General features: G+C 41.4%; 1 protein-coding gene across 2 annotated transcripts in view; it reads right to left on the bottom strand.

Annotated features, from left to right (window-relative positions):
• Positions 1-9,032: 9,032 nt before the first annotated feature.
• DDR2 (discoidin domain receptor tyrosine kinase 2) overlaps positions 9,033-16,731 on the bottom strand; it is a 136,604-nt gene continuing 128,905 nt past the window's right edge. For both annotated transcript variants that reach the window (XM_004589127.3, XM_058660559.1), the window contains exons 16-17: positions 13,424-13,573; positions 9,033-10,010 (exon numbers count right to left, since the gene is read on the bottom strand). In XM_004589127.3, the coding sequence (XP_004589184.2) occupies positions 9,876-10,010; positions 13,424-13,573 (285 nt within the window). In that variant the 3' untranslated portion in view covers positions 9,033-9,875. The remainder of the gene's footprint in view (positions 10,011-13,423; positions 13,574-16,731) is intronic.

The following is a 16,731-nucleotide window of genomic DNA, read 5'->3' as shown; positions in this document are numbered from 1 at the left end:
CGACGCCGCGGGACGAGCCAATCCGAGCTCTCCTCGCCCCTATGCGGCGCAAGGACCGCCCCCTGACGTGTGAGGCGCCGTGGGCGTCGGGGCCGGCTGCTGAGGTCGGCGGGCGTGGCTACGGCTGTAGGGGGCGTGGCTACTGCAGTCGGAGGCGTGGTTACGGCTGCAAAGGGCGTGACCGAAACTCCGCACTGAACTCTAGGGGCAGTTTCGGTTCTAGGAGCTAAACTTTCGCAATTAGCTTTAGTTTCCCAAACCTTGATTGGATATGCGCGGAGTTACTTCTCAGCGCTGCTTTGTTTTTCAGTAAACAATTCTCTTTGGAGGGCCCGGCGGCGTGGCCTAGCGGCTAAGTCCTCGCCTTGAACGCGCCGGGATCCCATATGGGCGCCGGTTCTAATCCCGGCAGCTCCGCTTCCCATCCAGCTCCCTGCTTGTGGCCTGGGAAGGCAGTTGAGGACAGTCCAAAGCCTTGGGATCCTGGACTCCTGTGTGGGAGCCACAGAAGGGAATCCGGACTCTGGGCTCCTGGCTTCGGATCAGGGCAGTTCTGGCCGTTGTGGCTGCTTGGGGAATGAATCCTCAGACCGAAGATCTTCCTCTCTCTCCTCCTTTCTGTATATCTGACTTTCCAATAAAAATAAATAACCTTTTTTTAAAGTGTTATGGAGAATCATGGGCATTGTGGCATGGAATAGGAAACACTCAGAGCTGATTTCTCTGGTAAACGACTGCTATGTTTGCAAATTCCACATAGGGAAACCTTTGGAAAAGGTAAATCGTAATACTTGCTAGGGAAATAAAAGCAAATCCCTAAAACACAAACAGCTTTCATTATTATTACTAGATGCAATGCATATGAAAGCGTCTGCCAAGCTGCTGTCATTTTTCTCACGCTTACCCTGGATCTCTGTGTTTATGCTGGATTCAGATGACCTGGGATTACACTTGGTCCCTACTGAGTGACACTGTCCATTCTAAATCTCTCCGTAACACCATCAACCTCGTAGCTTTCTCTTTACTTTGTTATATTAATTTACTTATTTTGAAAGGCAGATTTACGGAGAGAAGGAAAGACAGAAAGATCTTCCAAATGCTGGTTCCCTCTCCAAAAGACTGCAAAGACTGGAGCTGAAACAATCTGAAACTAGGAACCTGGAGTGTCTTCCGGGTCTCCCGTGTGGGTGCAGAGTCGCAAGCCCTTGGGCCATCCTCCGCAGCTTACCCAGTCTATACGCAGGGAGCTGGATTGGAAGTGGAGCAGCTAGTACTAGAGCCGGCTCCCATATGGAATGCTGGCACTTCAAGGTGGAGGATTAGCCAGTTGAGCCACCATGCTGATGGCCTTTTTAAAGTTTTAATTTTTTTATGAACAAGGATTCAACAAAAGCCTGACAATCTACATTGACGTTTGGTTCCAGAAATGTGATTAATAGTCTCAGGTGGTTTAGTAACCACTTGTACCAATAAAATTGTATTGAGCCAACAAGACTGTTTGGCTATTAGAATCCTAAATAGTATTTCCTTATAGTTGCTATCATAATCAGCTTCTACACTCATCTAATTGTAAAAAAAAAATCAATATTTTCTGAAAATTCTGGAATATGATTTATTCCCCATGCTTAGAGTATAGACCCAAAAGATCTGTTTGTGTAGCAGTTGCCCAGGAAACTCATTACAGCCAAGGCGGCAGTGGACCGAGACTCCAGCAGCTCAGCTACCACCCCCATCTCCACTCCAGTCATGGGATGACACCTGAGTCAGACAGAATAGGAATCACCAGAAGACCACGAGACTTCAGAGTTAGATCCTGATTCTCATCTGCCATGATTTCCGTCCAAGCCTGGTGAGACCATCTAGCCTATTGCTTTGCTCGACTCACGCTGTTGTAGTCAGCGTGCTTACAATGGACCCGAGGTGCCCGGGAGACCAGGGGAATAGACCTCTGTTCACAATAGATGTCATTTAAGTCTATAGTTTGAAAATACTTCATCACGGCTGGGATACCGCTCAATAACTACATAATAAATTGTTATTGTCAAATAAGTTTATAGGTATCATTTTGATCAGCCCCAACTACTTGTCTGAAGTGTTCCTCATGAGCTCATTTCGTTTTACTGAAAAACCAGAGCACTGCAGTCCACAGTGGTCCCAACTGAGATAGTAAATGTAGCAACTTCTACTGTTTCAGGAAATAAATTTGCCTCTACCCTAAACCCTGGAACAGATCTCCTTTCCTGACACCTGAAACGGTCCTTAGGGGATGGGTAAAGATATCTAAGCACCCCCGGTTCCACAACAGAGCTCTGTTCCCTGTCCGTATGAAACTCTCCAGAACTAACTTATCTGTAGTTTGTACAGGCAAATGAAAGCTGTTGGAAGGGCCGTGTGGCTCCTCATGCGTGTGTCTTCCATCTCTGCCCACTTCCCTTCAAATCAATACATACCCAGCCTGACCAATACAACTCCTGGAGTTAGATTTTAACAATTCAATAGATTGTAAGAGGCTGTGTATTGCCTACATATTAAAAATCCGTGGTTTGTAGAATTTAAGACCCTGAAGATAGAGTATAAATTTCTTTTTCAGGTAAGAAATGAATATACAATAATAAGCAGAGATAAATCAGTGTGCTGGTCTTCAAACCTTAGTAAAAAAACAATACAGTGGGGCCCGGCGGCGTGGCCTTGCGGCTAAAGTCCTCGCCTTGAAAGCCCCGGGATCCCATATGGGCGCCGGTTCTAATCCCGGCAGCTCCACTTCCCATCCAGCTCCCTGCTTGTGGCCTGGGAAAGCAGTAGAGGACGGCCCAAAGCTTTGGGACACTGCACCCGCGTGGGAGACCCGGAAGAGGTTCCAGGTTCCCGGCTTCGGATTGGCGCGTACCGGCCTGTTGCGGCTCACTTGGGGGGTGAATCATTGGACGGAAGATCTTCCTCTCTGTCTCTCCTCCTCTTTGTATCTCCTCCTCTCTGTATATCTGGCTGTAATAAAATGAATAAATCTTTAAAAAAAAAAACAATACAGTGCTTTTAACTTGCTATTTAAAATGTAAGTGTAGACATAATCTCTGTGCTGAATTCATATGTTCAAGTAGACACAGAGCATGTCTACACCACGACATAGCTCACATCTATCTACCTTTGCACCTTGCTGCTGCTAGGTGTTGACGGCAGTATGGTGTGTCCAACATCTGTGCTGTCCTGCTTGAGTTTTTCTCCATCATCCCTCCATCATTCACTCCCACTGCACTTGTAGCCTTTTGTCCTAGAATCGACCTGGTAAGTATGATGTGCATTCATGCATGCTCCAGCTATTCTGTAACAGATATAGTTATCCCTTTGACCTGCTACAATCTTTGCTAAGGAAAAAAAGGCATCCTTGTATTACTCCAAAGATTAAATGTATAGACTCATTCTTCAGGGAACAAATCAGAAACATATTATTTCTCATGGTTTTCTCCTAATCTCCATTGTGAAGTCTGTTTTTTGGCTCTTAGTGTCTTTGTTGATTCATGCATGTTTCCATGATCTGAGAGATGACATTTGGCTTCAGCAGGGATGTCTGTGTGGTCAAAAAGACAAGCCTATAACAATAAAACATCCACACCCACTATTCTGCCTGCAATGGATTTTCCAGAGCTCAACTAATTGCGAGGACACAAAATCCCCATCGTTAATATGTTTAGATATGTCAGAAACCAAGATGCTTTTCTTCCAATAAAAAGTCACCTCATGGTTCGGTGGCCTATTTAAACACACAGACACACACACACACCCATGTCAGGCAGCTCGGCAGCTCCAACAGATGGCTGTCCCCACCAGATACACCCAGTTCTGTCCCTGTGCCCTGTCACTCCTTCTGTGACAATGCAAGGAGCTGAAAAACAAAACCCAGAACTGAAGTTAGTCACACAGGAAGAGGGGTCCATCAGTAGCATGAGTCTTTAATTATTGCTATTTACAATTTATCGTCTGACAGACTTACAGAGAATAAATAAAGAAAAGAAAATGTACAGTTGGAGTCATATTTCTTTTTCTATTACAAAGACATTTGACATACTCTATTTTGGAAATACAATGCTAGTTTTAAACAAAGATTCAATCCATTTGTTGTTTACCCTTCAGCAAGACTCATGAGCTCCAAAGCCTGCAGAGCAAGGCTCTTTTCAAGAAACAGTACATCATGGTGTTTTCTTAGTCCTCAGAAAAGTCACTAGACAGGGCAGAAAAGAACATCATGTACAGAAAAGGCATAAAATGAATACACTGGATTAGATTCTTGATGTGTTTGCAGGAATCCTCCCGATTTTCACTTAGTTCCAAGCCTCTTTTCAAGATCTCTTTGCAATCCGCTCTTGACACACAATCCTGACTGTGGAGAAGCATCAGCTGGCTCCTGTCGCAGCTCCTTCTCCTGTAGAGAGCCATGAATTTGTTGACAAGGTGTCTGCAGGGGGAACTCGATGGTGAGGTTTGGGGTCAAGTCTCTTCTTGCTTTAATGCTTGTGCAGAGCTCTCTCACTGTTGTCTTGGTACCTCGGAGAATATAGCTTTTCCAGTGACCAACTTCACCATTAGGAAGTATGTACCACGAGAATATGGATTTCACCAGTCACGGATCTACACACTTCCCCCTGCACCATCTCCTCATCTGAAAATCAACTCTCTAGGTTACTAAAACAAGTGTCCCTAAACTCAGCCTAGTAATGCTAGATGATAAGCTTTTATTTCCACATTTTATTCATTCAAAATGCACCCTGCAGCAAACATCTATTTGAGTGCTCACAAATGTGCTGGGAACTTTACAAGACACACCTTGTTACAATCTTGTGACCCCCTAAATGGGAAGCTCAATTATGTTATCATAAAACTCAACATTATCATAAGCAAAACCAGAGCTTCCCCCCTCTGCACCTCCCACCAGGTTGTGTTTCTGTTTACTTTCATTCAATGGGACTGTGATTCGATGTTAGAATAGATATTTAGGCAAATGAAACTTCTCTGAAAATAATGTTTTATCACACATTAGGCATCCATACTGTTGTGCTTTCTTTCTTCCATAAAGTCTCTCATGTCAGTAAGTACCACCTCAATTTGGACCAACATACTGATTATCATCCTCTGCCTGTTATCACTGCAATCCTAATCCTAATCTTCCTGGATCCTCAGGGATCGTGTAAAATTTCCTTCTAAGTTTTCTAGACAGCTAGTTATAGATAGATCTTCTGTGTGGCATAATTTTCCAATGATCACTCTGTTTATTTCAGATGCCTACCAATCAAACAAGCCAGAAAATTTAGAAACGGTATAGGCAATATAATGCTCATTGTTAAAGGAGCAGGGTAGTTTTTATATGCTCTTGAATCCTGAATAATTGTATCCAGACACTGTCTTTCTGCTACACCCAAACAAGACCAAGCTATAAATCATCAAGGGTTGAAAATATCCAGTAATTAAATGAGTACATGTTGGACAAACTGATGGGACGACATTAAGTTTGTAGTTGACAGTATTATGCCACAGTCAATGACTGATTTTGAAATTGGGTTATTACTTCAAAATAGCAAATTATTTAAAAAGATAGGCAACTAAACAATTACTCATCCCTTCTGCCATGAAGCCATGAATCTAATTGTAGCTAAGAACTCAGGCAGAAATCAAATCACTACTAACCTTCAGCTTCTTTCCCTCTCAATTCAGCATTCCAAAACATTTACTAAGCAGAAAAACATTCATCTGTTTCTGCAAAAATGTTACAATCCAGATGGATTTACACCTTCAGGATCCACACCTTCCAGAAGCAATGAGCAGCTGCAATGTATGTGCTTACTGGGAACAGAAGACTAAAATGGTAAATTTCAAATCTAGATATTCAATTTAGGATCACAGACTTAATAGTCATATATGCATACTATTATTCTCTTTCTCTTTCTCTCTCTTTCTCTCTCTCTCTCTCTCTCTCTCTCTCTCTCTCTATCTATCTCTATCTCTCTCTTTGTTTCTTTCCCTCTCTCTCAGTGGAGTTGTATTTCAGGACAAAACAGATGCTGTTTTGTTTCAATATATTTCCTTGAAACATTATCACATCATCATCTTCTTCCCTCCTTCAGACATTCCCCTCTGCTCTTCTTTACTTTCAAGCACATGGCTTAGCCCCACTTCACAGCTTTCTTACAGGAAGCCTGGATGGCACTAGAACACCTGTTCCAGCACAGTACCCACTTGCTGCTGTAGATTTTACACGAGACTTCACCTTGTCTCACCTGTCACTTTTGTTCCCATATTTGTCTGAAGCTTTTCTGGGCACAGCAGGGTTGTGCATGATTGAACATAAATTTCACTCACATAGGAAAAAGAGCAGGGGAGTCGAAAAGATATATGAAATGCCATCAACTCCCCAGCTCTCAATTTTTGCTTCCTGAGCAGCACTTGGAAGACCAAATCTGATTCAGGAAGAGTCGTATTCTTCTCGGCAACATTAGAACTGTTCTAGAATCCACCGCTCAAACTGCCTCCCACATCTGCTCCCTTAGAACGTGCAAAGGCCATTCCCTGATGGTTGCCTGTACATTTTTGTGTCCACAAAGGGCCTCTCCCTACTCGAAACTCTGAGAAATCTTCCATTTTATGCATTGAACTTGATTTTCCAATTTTAAGAAGTATTTTTATCATCTTTCTCAGAATTTCTTTCACTTTTCGATATCCTCTTTCTTTGAGACATTATCTTCGTTGTCTCTCAGATCTCTCTTCAGAAGGATTTGTTTTCAAGCTCTGGATTGGATTCCCAACAGCTATCCTCATTTGCTCTTGACTTCATTTGACTCTTCCCTGTGAATTCTCCACTGTCTATATCGTCTTCTTTCTCGTCCTCTACCTTGCTCCCCAGTCAGGCCTATGCTCATTCATGTACCCATTTGTTTCTTCCACTTACACAGAACCCTCTCTGTTACACAGACTTACACATTCACAAAAGATCTTTCCACAACGTTAGAACCACATTTTCTCCCTTGGGTGCTTCTTTCTACTCCAGATGTTTTTCTATCATTTACGTGTGGAAGCCCCACAAGATCTGGAGATGATTATTAGCATATAGTCATAAAAATTCTAATTTTAGGTGTGGTAATTCAAAAACACAGTTGGCTATAAAACAGTTCACCTATACCGTGAAGAGGACAGTTTCATGCAAATGAGACAAAGCCCTATGGTTTCTCATCACATTTCCTATCTTGTCTTTCAATACAATCTACCTTCATTCCTCCAACTCAGGTTTGAGTTTCTTTTTATCGATACATACTAAGCCTTAACCACATCCCTTCCATTTGTGCCACTGAGATCTTTCAGTATGACGAGGCTACAGGTTAAACCTGCATCTATAGTACAAAGGTCTCAGTGCCAGCAGGTAGGTCTCAGGGCCACATCCCACACACTGATTTCTGAAAATGCTATTGCCTATTTGGCAGCCATCTGAAACCGAGAAATCCTGAACATTTGCTTCAAATGTGCTTTTTTAAAATACAGAATCATGCAATACAGTGAGACGGGGCAATGAGGTAATAAATGGAGAGATACTCGGTAAAGAAAAGGGAAATCAAATTATTTTCTGTTGCTGCACAAGGAGTCCTGGCATCATCTGGGCGTAGCCCTACCAGATGCGTGCAGATGTGGAGAATAGGCTGTGAGCCCTGCTTTCACATTCCTTTACTTCTAAGGAAGTCAGCATTTATTTTGAAGTCAAAGTGTGTGAGTCTGTCCAGAGGTACAAGAAGACATGCCTACCCCGAAATAAGTCAAACAGGATAACTTAGGTGAAAACACCTGGTAAACCTTAAGCCACGATGCAGGTAACAAGTGTTACTATTACTGTTACAGTGACTTCTCCTCACAGATGATCAGAGCACTGAATGCAGTGGTTATTGATCTTCTTATCCTGCAAACATTGAATGTAACAGAACTGGAAGACTTCAATGCAATCAAAATCAATCTCCTCACTTTAAAGATAAGAAATACAAAATCAGGCAACAATTTGCTCAAGCTAACACATCTGGCTTGGAGGAGAATGATCAAATCTCCCAAACCAGTGTTCTCCAGACTCACAATACAATAACCTCACCAAAGTTAGTCCTGGGAAAGAATACAACCAGAATCACAAGTTAACCATGGAGAGAAGGCATCTGCTACGGTCAGAAGGTGACCTGACAAATGAATTGGGAATGGGAGGGCCAGGGCTTGATGCTTATGTAGTGGCCTGGAGCAGTACCGAAGGCTGAACCAAGGAAATACTGAAGTTGAGAAACTGAACAAGGTGGACAAGTGAGGGCAAGAGAAGGGCCAATGGATCAAGAATATGTCTTCTCAGCATGGGAGGCTTACTATGTCATCTTTCTGGTTTCCTCTCAGTGGAACTTCAGATTTCCTTACTTGCTTCCCAAGTCCATCTGAAAAGTTATGACGTGTAGCATCTGAGGCTCCATTCGGATGGGACTCTTACTTAATAGGGTATCAACCTCTGTTATTTCTGAAGCCAGAACCTAACGCTTACTTTTCTGCTGATCCTACCTTCATGGAGGCAAGAATATGTGTGCTGAGCATTGGCAAGGTATGCTTGCTCTTGTTTCTCTCTGGAAAAATGACTCTTGTGACGAAAAGGACATGCACTATCTCACACAAGCCCTATGCCTTGTGTTTTAAAACCTCTCTCTTTCATGCATGATTCTTTAACCCATCCCTAAACTTCTTCAATGGCTGGGGACTTCTCTTGCATTCATCCTTGCATGTTCCAACTGTGCTTTCTCTAACAAGTGGTGAAAACCAGGTTCCCTATAATCTCCCCTTATTGGTCCTAGCCCAACCTTTTGGACATTGTTATATATCAGCATCTAGAAACCCACACCTGAGTAACTCAGCTCTTTAACCGGAAGTGCTAAAATATTTGGTCAAGATGAACGAATGGGTTCACCATGCAGAAATCAAGACACAATGTTTGCTGATTTAAAAATCAGGCTCACACACACACACACACACACACACACACACGACCAAACTAGCCAAACAAGAAAACTTTTCTGCAGAAGTAACAAATAAATAACGAGAAGCCCACCTGTTACCTGTGCTCCATAAACCATCTTCCCTGTTATCAACTTAAGACTCCTTCCAGGGGTGACATTGTCCCTGTCCCTTTTGCAAATAACAGTTTTCTTCCTACAGCCTTGCAGCTACCATCTTCCCTCACATCCCTTGGTTTTCATATTCAGACTTCATCCATGAACCTTGTCCGTAAATGAACAAACCCACTTATTCCAACAAACAGGAATCCTTCAGGAATGTCCATCCACTTTGACAGGAGTGGGAAATACAAAGAAAGTTTGATTAAACATCTGCAATGAATTGGCGAACACCACAGCCTCGACTTTTGTACACCTTTAAAGTGTTTTCCTAAGACCTAATCCCATGTTTCCCAAGACTTTTTATTCAAGCTTTTCTTTCTGAAGATAGTCTTAGAAGGCAACATAGAAAAAAATATTGTAGAATCTGCACATTAAGAAACACAAGCGTATTTAACCTTTATAAATTATCTGGAATTTCTAACCTTTGTTATCCAGCATGTTGGTATATCAAGTAAGATTTCTTTACCGTATTTTATCTGCCTGAAGGCTTTTTTTTTTTTGTTCATTTTTAGTTCTTTAATGTGAAAAAAAAAAGTATATATGAGTCAGGGGTAGGGAGTGGAGGAGATGAGGGCCAGAGAGCGAACAAAGCAGACACCCTTGTCCCTCAAGTCCGTTGAATGTCATGATGAAGTGGCTTAGCGTGGGTGAGTGGTAGGTTTTGTGGGAAGCCCTGGGTCTTCAGAATGTCGCCAGGCGCCTGCAGCTTCACTCGTCTGCTTGTTGGAGGAGCAGAAGGTAGATTTCTTGGAATGAAGGACGCTGCTTAGTATCTCTTCTCCAACAGCTGAGCATCAGCTTATAGACAGAGTCGGGGCAGATGGCTGGCTGGGGGAGGTAAGTCTTTAAAAGAGAGAGAGAGGGAAATTGTTAGGAAGAGAGAGAGAAATGAGAGTTGTCGCATCATAGTTTGATTTGCTCCCTCTCCACTGTTTGAACTTGAACCCTGAAATGGGTATACTGTGTATTCTTCCTCCTCACAAGGACCCTACATCCGATCAGTCCCCTACCTGTTCCCACAGCCTTCTTCAATTCTCTGAGGCAGAATTTCCTGATGGGCCTTTCAATGGCCCCTACTTTCATGCAAAAGATGAAATTGAATCAAAGGGAAATCAGATCTGTTGTTGGTCCACTCATACTGATATTCATCACGGCAAATTCAGAAAATGTATTAATGACCTGACTCTTGCAATGGAATAAAATCTTAGCCTGTTGTAGAAACTGGAGTGCAAGATGTGTTCATGTAGTTCTATACCATAATATTCTCTGTTCTCTTCACTCCCAGATCAGCTGCCATTGCCCGTTATCTATTGCGGTTATCTCCTTACTAATGTTTGCTGCTATCCTGGCCAACCAACACATTTCTGAACCATATCTGACTTGCCCATGTTCGTTGAACCTTCCATTGTCATTTGCTGAATTCAACATGTGGAGTTGATTAATCATCAGCTACATCTCCTGCCCTGGCTTCTCCCACTCTAAAGAGCCGCCACTGTCATGCATCACAGGAGCTGGGTTTATTCCCTCTGCCCTTCTGCCAGAATAGATCATTAAGTCTGATGAGGCTTACCTTGGTGTGTCCTAAACTATACATTTCCAAGTATTTAAGATTAAATATTACCAATGTTAAGAGTACAGGAAAATACACTCTCATATGTTACCAGTAAAACTAAAACAAACAAACAAACAAAAACACCCTCTTAAGTGTTTCCTGGAATGTTCACTAGGTAATCAAAAAACACTCCTTCTTGACCCCACAGATGTCAATAACATAGAGATTATAAATAATTTATTAGGGCTGCCTTATCAAAATATTATAAACTAAATGAATAAAGTTATAACTCATACACCTTATATTGCATTTGTATATTTTGCTACCTTTAATAATATTAAATAAAACTTTAATTATTACATTTGATTTTAATTCTTTAATTTCATTTGGACTATAAACTTTTCATAAATGTGATATCTTGGAATTCTTCACATTTTGTGAAGACAAATCAAAAGCAAAAATATCAAATGCATTTTTAAATTACTGAAATAACTGCTATGCTCTTCCATTCTTTTTTTTTTTAAAAAAAGATTTTATTATCATTGGAAAGCCGGATATGCAGAGAGGAGGAGAGACAGAGAGGAAGATCTTCCATCCGATGTTTCACTCCCCAAGTGAGCCGCAACGGGCCGGTGCGTGCCGATCCGATGCCAGGAGCCAGGAACCTATTCCGGGTCTCCCACGCGGGTGCAGGGTCCCAAGGCTTTGGGCTGTCCTTGACTGCTTTCCCAGGCCACAAGCAGGGAGCTGGATGGGAGGTGGAGCTGCCGGGATTAGAACCGGCGCCCATATGGGATCCTGGCGCATTCAAGGTGAGGACTTTAGCCGCTAGGCCACGCCGCCAGGCCCGCTTCCATTCTTAATTAAATACAAATGACTGAAGAGTTGCCTACTCTGTGAATCCTAATGGTAAACTCCTTTAAGAATTCAAGTGACTGAAATTTTGTCCTGTATTGTTTCTGTCAGAATCACAAAGTTAGCCATGGCATCTGAAAATCAGTCGTCACAACACACATGCGTAATTGACAGATCATAAAACTTTCTGAAAAAAAAATGAGAAATTGCCATGCCTAATTCTTATACTTAATTCTTAAAATTTAAATATTGAACTTAAAAAAACTTTTTAAATTCTGGACTTTTAAATTACATCAATGTGATTTTATAAATTATGTTTAATAAGTTTGTACATAAAATTCAGTAATTCTTTTTTTTTTTTACCAAAAGTATATACTTATGCACATAAGTGAGAAATTTCCTTAGTGTTGCATGGCAATGACCTCTTGGTGGTAGCTCGGAATACATATTACATCAGTGGTATCTAGTGAAGATAAACATGGTGAGCCTCTAAACTGATTATTTCAAAAGAAATGAGGACAATGAAATTCTGAAATTAAAGCTTCTGTCAGTTACTAAGACAGTGTTTTGTAACATAACATTGAAATCATGAAATGTAACTCTTCAATGCTGAGCAAGAAAGACATAATATCAAGCATATCTTCAATACAAATTGGACAGTGGACATGAAGTGCAGCATGAAGGGAAAGACCTTTATTTGATTAAATGTCTGGTGGTCCAATTTTGCCTCATGTTAAAACAAGACAAAAAAAAAAAGTTCTGTAGGACTGTGGGCACTGACCAGTAAGTGGAGGGACCTGGGGACGCTTACAACTTTAAGATACACTCAAATTAAGACCATGATTAGGATAAAGATTACATGTCCTAACTAAGTTCATCATCTTCAATTAATCGTGCATCTTGCAATAATTCACTGCGATAAACAGGGATATGTCACTCCAGAAGCAAAAAAGCCAATGTTTCCTCTTGGTCCACTCACTTTGGCACACAGAGGTAAATCTGCCCTTGAACACAGTAAGAAGGCAATTATCTTGTAACCAATACAGATTGCCTAGATGATTCCTTGGTACCAAAATAGTGCCAGGAGTAAACTCAACTGCAGAGTATGTTGGCTCTTGTCATTCCATGATCATTTGACTGCTAGGATCTATTGAAGCCACAAAGGATCCACTTTTTTATTTCCCCCAGGTGTTACCATTCTCCTGCTGGAGTTGCAATGAGCCAAAACTTTGCCGTAACTAGGTCGCTTTGGGGTGGTGCAGTGCTCTAGTTACCAGCAAGCTTTCGATGCCAACACCTCCAGGAACATTATAAACTGGGCCACTTGAAGAAAGTTGGCTAGGAGTTAGGACACCTTGTGAGTTTTAGGAGACTGTATTTCCCAAGTCCTGAGAGACATCATTAACTACCAGAAAGAGCAGCAAGTCTGCGACAGACCTGATCATTCCTGAACTCTTACTAATGCTACTGAGCAGCCTAAATAACACCATTTCTTAGGCTGGAGTGTGTTTTTGGCAGAGTTAGTAAGTCGTTTTTCCCTTTTGCAGCTTTCAGTCAGGAAGACCAGCCACGCATTCTAAATCAAAAAGTAAACCAAAGAAAAGAGACAGGATTTCCTTTTCCATTCCCTTTGAGCAGGCAAGAAGCTGACATGACCCCTGCATGCTCAGCAGGCATCCGTTAGTTGACACTTGGGTAAAGCACAGAGAAGGGAGGATCCGGGCCTTGCACATCATCTGGATTGTTACTGGCAACAATAGTCACCCAGATGGCCTCTCTCCCAACTCTGGTCATTCTAACTCAAGAAAACCCTGACTATGTCCACCCAGCCACCTCTAAGAGGTCTTACCTGCCTCCCTTGGTCTCGGAAGAACTCTCCAGTATTTTCAATAACCTGTTCGTCTGACAGCTGGGAGTAGGGTTGTTCGTGGCAAAAGGTGAAAGTTTCCCATAGGGTCACCCCAAAGGCCCACACATCACTTGCTGTGGTGAATTTGCCCTATTTAAATAAAGAAAAAGAGGTGAAAATCAGAATAACATATACACAACAAGCCTACATTTTTTGTAATCTTCCTGCCAAGGGCAAGGACTATTTAAACAACCAAGATAAGTATGAAGGACCCAGAAATAATATAAAGTTATCAAGAAATAGACCCCTCGTTGATGAGAGAATGAGTCAAGTTACATGGGTAACTTCATGACAGTTTAGAAGGGAACTCCAAAAGTTTGGAGAAAGTGGAATTCAAATCAAAGGTTCTTTTCATGCAAAAACATCAAAATCCTGAAATAATTTTGTCATTATACATAATTTTATGAACTTTTCAGGATTTCTAATAAACATAAATTTTAAATTTTTTTTCAGCAGACTAAATTTTTAATTTCATGTTTCACACTTTTTAAATCTCCTCCTACTTTGCTTCTCTTATAACTGAATCACAAGTTTCAAGAACTGTACCATAAACTCTAAGTTAGAAGGTCAACCTTTAGGCCCCAGGATAGCCAGCCCTAGGAAAACATCCCCAGATTAAAAAACAAAACAAAACAAAACAATACAAAACAAAAAACATTAGAATGGAAAGTTAACCACTTTTATGTTAGAAAAATCTAAGTGCCTTGAATAGTCTTGTTATTAATCTAACACTGGTCAGTTCAGTGATAGCCTTAAAACTGGCTAGACAGACAGGCACTCAACAACATCCGTGAGGGCTGGATACTTGAGTTGGTTAGATGGAACTAAGCTTTAATACCCACTGACAAGTACAAGAGCCAAAGGGGATGTGGGACAGACTGGACTAGTCTGCTATACATACTGGCAAACCAGGGTAGGGGGCGGGCCTGATGGGGGTTATTGTGGGTTGCCCCGACTAGGCTGCAGCTCCCACTGGTTGATGTAAGGGCCGAGTATGTGCTGGGCAGAACCAGGCTGGACTGCAACACCCATTGGTTCCAGTGCAAGTCAGGACTGAAAACAACCAACCCAGCAATTGAAACCACCAGCTGATCCTGGTGATGGAATGTGCCGGGCCCTGTGCTTGCTAGAACATACAAGAAGCTGGTGTGGAAATACCTCAAAGTTTCTTTGGAGATCTTCCCAATCGAACTGCTGGACTCAGAACCCCAGCCAAGAAAAGACAGAGGACAGAGCAAGTCAATCAACCACCTCAGCTATATGTTGACAGCGAAATACTGGGCAAATGAAGACTCTATGATGGACTGTGTCAATCAGTGGACGACCTCATCGAGTGAAACTGGCAGCGATTCATAACTGGAGAACTATTAAAACCGTTGAGCAAGGATCTCAGAGCATGCCGCACATCCGGGACTTGGGGTGGGTGGGAAACTGGGTGGGGCTTCTCCTTCAACATCCCCCTTTACCTCAGATACATGATGGAAACAACATGGACATAATACTATTACCCACTTCCCTATACCCCATGAACCTTTTTTTTTTTAACCGTAATTAACTATGTAAAGATTGTCAACAAAAATACAATAAAAAAATGTAGAATTAGAAAAGAAAAACTAGTCTTTTACAGGTGACAGCAATGCAACTCAGAGGTAATTAGCATCCATTATTGTTTTATTATAGAAGAGAGAGACACACACGAAGACCTCCTCTCTGCTCATTCACTACACAAATGCCTCCAACAGGGCAGGCTGCATTCAGGAGACAGGAACTGAAGCCAGGCCTCCCAAATGTCCCACAGGGACTCAATGACTTGGGCCATCACCTGTTTCCTCTCAGAGTATCTATTAGCAGGAAGCTAGATTCATGCTTACATGTTTTCTGCTTAGCAAAGATGACAACGCTGTGACAGGTTATGTGTCCTTATTTTTTAATTTCAGAACTTGACTAAATTCTCCAGATTAATAAGGTCATTGGTAATGGAAAAACTGGGATTCAAACCAATATATCTGAATTAGTCTAATATATTGTTTTCAACACCAGATAGAAAAACGCTTAATGCTTATATTAGAAATGAGTAAAACAAGGTGAGTCATATATACTGATTACAACAGTATTTATGCAGACTGTTATAAATTGGCATATGACACCACATGATACAGAACAGTGGAAAATGGAGGCAACTTAAGTATCAAATGATAGAGATACTACTAAATTATAGACTACATTTATACAATGGAACATCAAAGAGTTTCTAAAATCATGCCTTTAAAAATATTTAATGGTATTGAAGGACCTGGCACAATAGCCTAGTGGCTAAAGACCTAGCCTTGAACATGCTGGGATCCCCTATGGGCACTGGTTCTAATCCCAGTGGCCCCACTTCCCATCTAGCTCCCTGCTTATAACCTGGGAAGGCAGTCAAGGACAGCCCAAAGCCTTGGGAACCTGCACCCGTATGGGAGACTCAAGAAGCTCCTGGCTCCTGGCTTCGGATTGGCTCAGCTCCAGCCATTGCGGCTGTTTGGAAAGTGAATTTTTGGATGGAATATCTTCCTTTCTCTCTTTCCTTCTCTTTGCATATCTGCCTTTGCAATAATAATTAACAAAATCTTTAAAGAAAAAAGTATTTAATGGTATTAGAAATATTAATGATAAAATGTTCAATAAAAAAACAAGAATAGAGGATCACATGGCATAGGATCACCCCAGTTACATAACTGAGAGTGTATAGATAGACAGATAGATAAGTAGATATTCACAGCAAAATCACATGCACTGAAAATTCCTCAAAGGAATGATACCAATACATTAATTGTAGTCATTTTGGTGAGTGGAAGAAGATACCTTTACATGTTCTCATTGCAAAATTAATTTGAGAATCTTAAACGAATATGGGCAAGACATAAACTAAACTAAAACTGAACAAAACCAGATAGGTGTTGGACTTTTCTAGAATATTACAGAAGACAAAAGATAATGTTAAATAAATATGTATCTTTGTAGAGGATAAGAACCTAACAATGTTGCACATCAGGTTAATTGTGGAGCAGCCAGAATTTAAGTCAGCACCCATAGACCATGTCAATGATTCAGCAGAGAACTTAACACACAGCACCACAGCACCAGCCCCAAATCTGGTAAGTCACTGCAAAACCAACAATAAAATGTCTCAAATATGCACAGTAGCAAACATACTACTAGCAAAGACTTTTGGGAAAAATCGCTTATTAATTATGATGCAGAATACC

This window comes from Ochotona princeps, chromosome 2 (genome assembly GCF_030435755.1).
Source record: "Ochotona princeps isolate mOchPri1 chromosome 2, mOchPri1.hap1, whole genome shotgun sequence".
In the NCBI taxonomy this organism is placed as follows: Eukaryota; Metazoa; Chordata; class Mammalia; order Lagomorpha; family Ochotonidae; genus Ochotona; species Ochotona princeps.
This window is presented reverse-complemented; position numbering and strand designations above follow the sequence as displayed.